At 42.6% G+C, this 8,096-nt stretch overlaps 1 protein-coding gene across 1 annotated transcript; it reads left to right on the forward strand.

Annotated features, from left to right (window-relative positions):
- Positions 1-385: 385 nt before the first annotated feature.
- MYCFIDRAFT_179709 (uncharacterized protein) lies at positions 386-3,605 on the forward strand (the record flags this gene model as incomplete). Its single annotated transcript, XM_007933732.1, has 14 exons — positions 386-542; positions 586-688; positions 718-726; positions 752-953; positions 995-1,550; positions 1,578-1,674; positions 1,709-1,756; positions 1,780-1,818; positions 1,845-3,009; positions 3,035-3,076; positions 3,119-3,224; positions 3,276-3,320; positions 3,360-3,525; positions 3,563-3,605. The coding sequence occupies 14 exons, from the start codon at positions 386-388 to the stop codon at positions 3,603-3,605; spliced, it is 2,778 nt and encodes a 925-aa protein (XP_007931923.1).
- Positions 3,606-8,096: the final 4,491 nt, after the last annotated feature.

Genomic DNA, 8,096 nt, shown 5'->3' on the forward strand with positions numbered 1-8,096 from the left:
AACTGCGACCGTACGCGCTAGGCGACACGATACTACCTATATCCTTAAAGATTAGTAATAGCGACTATAGACGACCTAACCTCGCAAGGTCTTTAATATAGAATATACTAAATAGGCGATAATTGTTATAGATCTTGTCGATACTGCGCCTAGCGACATTTAGTAGGTTAGAGATAGCGATATTAGACAACTCGCCCTCGTCGAATAGGCGTTTAATCTTATTAAGCTAATAGTCTAGTAACCGCGCTATTAACAACACCTTCGAGGGGTATATACTATAGAAATAGCGACGACGAGGTATAGTATCATTTTGGAAGAGAAGTGGGAAACCGCCAAGAAGCTAATTCTATGCTAATTATAGTGCAGCCACACCACAGTAAATTCCATGGTCCTCCGAGCGCATGGCGCGACATATTGCATAGCGCAGTCGGCGTCGGAGCTCCGACCCCGCGATCGCGACGCTGATGCTGGCCCTACGCGTCGTGCCTGCATCAACCTCTGTTTGCACCACCACCATCACTTACCTGCAGGAAAGTGCATCAGTCGGTCGACCGACCCGGCAGCTAACCGCTGCAGGCACTGCAGCGATGAAGCAGTCATTCATCAGGTACGCCGGCAGACAGTCAGCCAACACGCCAGCTCCACCGCATTTGACCGCGCAAGCCAACCTCCCAGCCTTCGACGGCACGTGCTAGCCCATTCACCCCATTCACCAAGATTCCGGCTGTTGCGAAGCACACATCACTGCAAGCGACAACACAAAGCGCACGAAGAAAATGTTCGCTGCGATGGCCCCGAAACCATGCGACGGCGAGGTGGGGGATGTCCGCCTGCACGCAACCGCGAATGACGGACTTTGGCGGCCAGACGATCGGGATGCGAACAGCTGGCCATGCGAACTCCCATGCGCGCCGCCATTCGTACAGCTATGCGAACGACTTGCGCTGCGAACTGTCATGCAAACCGCTACGCGACCTGCCAGCCATGTAGCCAGTCATGCGAACTCGTTACGCAAACTGCCGTGCGGCGAACATGTCGCTGCACTATCACGCAGCTTCTTCAGATCCACATCCACTCTCTGCAGCTACCGTACATGGAACTTGGCGCTGACAACTTCACTGCGATCACCCGTGAAACATTCAAGATTACCACCACTCGTACTGAGCTCATCCACGTCTGCCATCCGCCACCAATGTCGTCTCCGCTGCTCCTCCACTGCACCGCGATCAGCTTGACTATGCTCGCTGCCGACACGAAGCTGCTTTCAAAGCATACCATGCGCTGCCAACGTAGCGAATTTGTCTCAGAACTGCGTGCGCGACATCCGATCCAGCATCGCCGTCCATGCAGTCGCTTTCCCCTGCGCGGAGGCCGAAACTCGCTTCTCCTCTTCAGACTATTGCTTTTGTCTTGCTTCTCCTCTGCTTATTGCCCGTGTCTCACGCCATATAAGACCTGGTCTCAAAGCACGCAACTCAACCCTACCAAGTCCAAGAGATCCGAAAGATGGATAACAAGACACGAGCTGAGCACTACTGCCGCATCTTTGGGTTGAATGACAACCGCAACTGTTTCAGCCTGCCTGTCAAAGTCTATCGCAAGGCGAGCGAGCCAACCTGTAGCAGGCTGCAGAGCACACACAACACTGGTAACTCTTCCGAGCATTGATTGTTCGTGCACACTCTAGACCTTGGCTAACTGTTCCCAGATCGTCCGGGCTGGAAGGTCGTGGTGCGCCACTGCGACAGCATTCATCGTGCTGTCTGTAGTGGAAATGAGAACGAAGTCAAGAAACAGATTCGTGACCTTGGCAGGATTGTGGCATGCGGCATTCACAAGAAGAGATTCGAACAAAAGCAGAAGGAATTTGATCACCACATTGAATCAATCGTGATCCCCGACCTTCTGGCGTTCGAGAATTCCAACATGCCAAATGGTCGTTCCGCTGCGACCAACCAGCAGCCAGACACAGCACCCTCGGCGCCTCCATCACTTGCGATGGCCAGCTTGCAGTCGATGGCCGGAGCGAACGTGCAGCCTTTCCGACCAGTGCCATTGACACCAGTCGTCCCGGAGTGGCAGGCAATGGGAGGAGGCAATTACGGAATGCTTGCCAATCAAGCTCACGGCTTCAGACACTACGGCAGTTATGGCGACGCATCCGCAAGCTACGGTGGCATGGAAGTTCCTGTGCAACCTGATCCATTGTCGTCAATGCCTACGAGAATCTCGACCTCATCTTCCAACACCGCTCTGCAGGCTTTCCCTCCAGCATGGCATCCGACGTCGACCAGTGGCTCAAGCTCATCATCAACCTGGAACGCCCAACGTTTCCCGTCCTTCATGCCAGAGCTCCGAGCCCCGTCCTTCGTCGCGCCTACAAACATCTCAGGCTCAGGCTCCGTATCACACCTCACTGCGCAGCCTGTCTACCCATGGCTTGACACTGATCTCCTCGCATCCACGCCCTCTGGCGGTCCACGAGTGAACGGCAACCTCAACGTCGCCAATCACAACATCGCCAATCACAACATCGCCAATCACAACATCGCCCATCACAACATCGCCAATCACGATATCGCCATCCACGACGTCGCGAATCAGAACATCGCCATCCACGACGTCGCGAATCAGAACATCGCCAATCACAACATCGCCAATCACAACATCACCAATCACGAAATTGCCAACCACGACGTCGCCAATCACGACATCGCCCATCAGAACGTCGCCCATTACAACATCGCCCATTACGACATTGCCAATCACAATCCGAGTGCATGCCTCCCTCCGCAGCCTGTGCAGCCATGGCTCGGCACTGATCTCCTCGCATCCACATCCTATGGCAGTCCACAAGTCAATGGCAACATCAACATCGTTAACGACAAATCTACCCTGGGTATGAGTACCACCAGCATTGATCAAGGCATGTTCGCTCCTGATCCAACTCCGACTGAGCCAATGCAGACGCCTGGTACCAAGAACATCGTCACTGAACTCACCAACGACGTTGAGTGATACACTCGAGACGCAGATCTGGGCATCTGTCACGCACCGACACCGAAGAATTCCACGAGTGAGGCAGTAACACTGGCGGCACATCCCAATCCACGGCGAGCAAATGGTGGACGTCAGTAACGTCGATGCCAACTCGTCGGGCTGGTTCATTGAGCATTTTCTGGAGCGCATAGGCATGGAGTCGGGAGGAAAAAAGGAAAAGGAACGTCACAACTTGTACCGATAAAAATCTTCCCACAAGATAGCATGCACAAAAGCCCTATACGAAACCAGGATGGAAAGCCCTGTTGTGTTTTCTTCTCGTCAAGATAATTCATGCCACCCGCCGGAGACGGACTGAGGGAATAAGTCGCGCGACGATAGAGTCCTTGGGCTTGAAGACAGGATGAGTATCGGCGTTTTCTATAGTCAACGTGAGTGCGGACGCTGGAGACTCGCGGCCGGTGCTTTTGATTCACGTATCTCTCACTCGTCGACCTGCTTAAAAGCTTCAGTGCGACATCTGCCGTGGTCGGCGAACCTTTGCTGCTCGGCGCCAATAAAGTCGCGGCGATGGTACTTTCGCTTTACAATACCGCAAGTCCTAGCTTGCTACACTATTATATTACGCAGCCGATATATGCAAAAATCAATACTTATAAAATAGGATTGCATCTTTAGAATATTCCTTAGTTACTACGATTAAGCCTATACCTTCCTTGCTCTTATACGGGTTATAGATACGTAAGGCTCGGCTTTTACCTCTAATCCTAAGGTACGCCTATAAAGTACGACTCCCCTTAGAAGTCTTCCCTACCTACCCTATAGCCCCGCCTATCGCATACCTCGATTTAACTTTCTCTAAATTCGACTCTCTATCTTTAAATAACTATAACAATAGATATAGATAAGCAAAATAAGCGTACGATAGCTAATTTAAAAGAGTAGAAGAAGCCGAGTATTTCTACTACTATACGGAAATATTCTATTAAGCGTACGAAGTTTTAAGCAAGCTATAGAATAGCAAAGCTAGAACTAAGAAGTAGTAGTACGAAGAATAGTAATTACTTACTTCCTAATAAGAACAAATACTATATAACTATATTAATCTTCTTATAGAGATAGCCCTCCCTTCTACCGCCGTAATAATACGCTATTTCGCCTACGAGATCTATAGAAATATACCTAGAAAGAACTAGCCTACTCGCTTTAAATACCGCTAGAGGGATTACCTAGACTTAGGATATATTAGTAACTTAGATAAGGCTCGTAAGAAGGCGGATAGCTATTTCTCCTATACTTAGTACCTCTAGAAGTTATAAGCGGCTATTAAGAAGTATTAAATTAAGCCTAATAATATTACAGATATAGATAAGAAGGGCTTTATAATTAGGGTCTTAAGTAAGGTATTAAGATACTTCTTAAAGAACGTAGTTAAGAGTAGACAACTTATAGGGCACCTATAGACTAGTAATAGAGAGTATATAACGTATATTATAACTATTTATACCTACCTTACTACCCTTCCGCCTATACTAATCTATAAGGCTTACCCTAGCAATCTTTAAGATACTTAGGTAGAAGATATAGACCTAGATAAGTATATAGCCTTCTTTATAACCTCTCTAACTAGGTAGACCTTAGCTAAACTCGGCTTTAAATAGTTAACTAAAGTCTACAATCGCTATACTAAGAAGAACGCTCGTAATAGTCGCGATTAGAGGCTTCTTATAGTTAATAGATACGGCTCTTATCTAACTATAAAGTTTATTAACTAGGCTCTCAAACGGAAGATATTAGTAGGTGTTTATCTATCTTACTTAACTTATCGGTTATAGCTACTAGATATATCTATATTCGTACCTCTTACCTCGTAGTATTCTATTGCTTTAAACGCCTATCTTTATAGGTTATAAGCTATAGAAGGCATTACTAAGAGAGACTTCTTTATACTATTCTAGCAAGCTTAGACACTAGCATTAATACCTTATAATATAGACTCTACGTTCTCGAAGATAGGTATTAATCTATTCGACCTATAAGTTATTCTATCTAAGCTACTACTACCGAAGCTATATAACGGTTTAAATAAGTCCGTTAGGCCTTTTATAGCTTCTAGACCCTATATAAGTAGCTTACTTACTATATAAGATTAGCGGAAGATTAGTACGTTAATCCGTATTAAGGTAAGGTATAAGAATACTAATAAGGTACTAAACCTACGTAGTAAAGTTAGCGCCTTAGCGGCTAAGAATTCATTGCTTATTGCTTAGGTTAACAGTCTAAGATAGTTACTATATAATAAGCAGAAGCGCTATAAACGAGGTAAGAAGCTTTTTAAATAAGTAAGGGTAGAAGACGGCTCTACTTCTACTTTCTATAGTCCTTCTAAGCTATAGAGGGCTCGAGAGATATAGCAAGAGAGGGATTAAGTAAAGGAGTTAGAAGCGGCTCGCAAATAAGACGAGAAGTTATAGAAGATACTCGAGCAGCAATACGTAATATATATTAAGCAACTGTAAGCGGTATAGAGGCAACTAGAAGCTAAAGAAAAGAAGGCTAGGCTTGCTAAGGAAGTATATAAGAAGGAGATAAAGAAGGTAAATAATTAGGCTATAAGACAGCTTAATAATAACCTATAGGAGAGTATTAAGAAGTCTAAGAACCCTCTCCGGCGTAATGTCTTCTAATAACCGCCTAAGTAAGACATAGTACTTACCTTAACTAAGAAAGCTAGTAGTTTAGCTTCTAGTAGGGCTTTACGTAGTACGTAGCTGCTACTACGGTATAGAATAGAATTTCTATATTAGATTAAAGAGCGCATTTAGCGCTTTTATATATACTAATAATAACTACAATATGTCTAGTATTGCGTAAATACGACCGTATTAAAGATATAGTACTAAATAGTATACGGCTATATAGTAGGCGGGAGTTTACGGCAGGTATAGAAGACTTCTATAGCCTTACCTTCGCGCTTCTATACTTCGAAAACAGACGCCCCTCGGATACTTCCTTTACTAGCATCTCGTCTAGGAGCTCCTACTTATAGAGATACGCTTCGAAGGCTCTTTCTTCCTCTATATTAAGAACTTACTAAATATCTCCTTATAATATCTAAGAGAATACTAAGAAAGCCGGATAGCCGCTTATAAATAGCTTACCGAGCGAAGAATTATATTATCTAGAAGTATACTAACGCCGCTTAGAAGATATAATATAAATAGCCTACTAATCTAAGAACTCCTCTTACTTATAGAGATATTCTTCGAAAACTAGCTCTTTCTTTAGAAGCTTACGGACTCTAAAGACTAATCTAATACCTTTCTATAATATCTAGAATTATACTAACGGCGCTAGATCGCCGCTTATAGCGTATAATATAAATAGCTTACGAAGCTAAGAATTGCTCTTACTCTTAGAGATATTCCTTAGAGCTTCTTCCTTTCTATCGTAGCTTTTCTAATTCTAGAATTTACTAAATACCTCCTTACGATACCTAGAAGCTAACCGACGGCTATAGTATATAATATTATTAATTATCTTACTAAGGTAAGAAACGCGCCTACCTTTAACGCTATACTTCCTAAGTACTAGCTTACTAAGATCGGAATTACCGCCTATTATATATAGTATAAACGGCTTATCGCTATTACGATATAAATAGCTTATAGCCCTAGATTACCGATAATTATATATAAAATAAATAGCTTACTATATTAGGAAGGCCTAGTTATCGTATACTATATAAATAGCTTATAGCGCTAGATTGCCGCGTATAAATAGCTTACTAAACTAAGAGTTATAATACTAGGAAGCGTACTAAGGGTAATAGATCGCCGCCTATTATATATAATATAAACTCGCTAATAAGTTTAAAGTCGCCGCGTATCGTATACAATATAACTAGCTTAACGAGGGAAGAATCGCGTCTAGCTATACTACTAAGTAGCCTCTAGTATCTTAATAGCCTCCGCTATCGTATATAATATAGACGATTTACTAGCCTAAGAATTACAATATCTAGTAGTATAGTAACTGCTATAGTATATAATATAAAAAGCTTACTAAGCTAACATTATAATGCCCCGAACTATACTAACGGCTAGAGTATACAAAAGGAATAAGCTTACTAATATAAAAATTATACCTAACGATAGAACTAAGATAGCCTATAGATATACCGATAGCGGCTACTATTATATATAATATAGATATCTTATAGCCTAAAGGAGTATAATATCTAGAAGCATACTTACGGCGCTAGTTTATAGCTTATAAATAGCCTACTAAGGCAAGACTTACAATATCCGGAAGTATACTAATAGCTATCGTACTCGATATAAATAGCTAAATAAGTCGGGAATAACAATATCTAGAGGCATGCCTACGTCGCTAGATTACTGCTTATAAACATTTTACTAGGCAGAGAATTATAATATCTAGAAGTATATAGGCGGTAGCGTAGGATCGCCGCTTATCGTATAAAATATAAAAACGTTAAAATAGCGCTAGGCCTCGGGGAATTGCTACCGCTTACTTAAAGATTCAAGCTAATAGCCTTAAAGAGTAATACTTTATAATATAGGGTATTAATCTTATAAGGTAGCGCTATTAGAATACTAATGCCGTTAAGTATATATATACTGCACTTATTAGAGAAAAACAGTAGTACTAGCTTAGCTTAAGGCTTACGATATAGAGCTTAAGAATGCCTGCCTTATTTATAGAGACTAGGCAAGCTAAGTTAGAAATATCTTTTATACTAATATAGAAGAGTATTAATATCGATCTATTATAGACGGATCTACTATAGATATAGGGTAATTCTACGAAATACTACTATCGATTATTGCTAATATTTATAAGATCTCGTCCTAAATCTAGCGGCTAATAATTTAGAATCCGTCTCTTAAGGCCTATAACGCTATATCTCCTATTAATCTTACTATAATAGCGGTATACGATAAATGCTTAGATTTAATACTAAGAAACCTAGCGATAGTATATCTATAAGAGATATACTTCCTTAGTAGAGGCCTGTAAATGTCTTCTTTGCTCGATATAAGTAGAGGCGCCTAATATTGTATAGGCTAACT

This window comes from Pseudocercospora fijiensis (assembly GCF_000340215.1).
Source record: "Pseudocercospora fijiensis CIRAD86 unplaced genomic scaffold MYCFIscaffold_11, whole genome shotgun sequence".
Lineage (NCBI taxonomy): Eukaryota > Fungi > Ascomycota > Dothideomycetes > Mycosphaerellales > Mycosphaerellaceae > Pseudocercospora > Pseudocercospora fijiensis.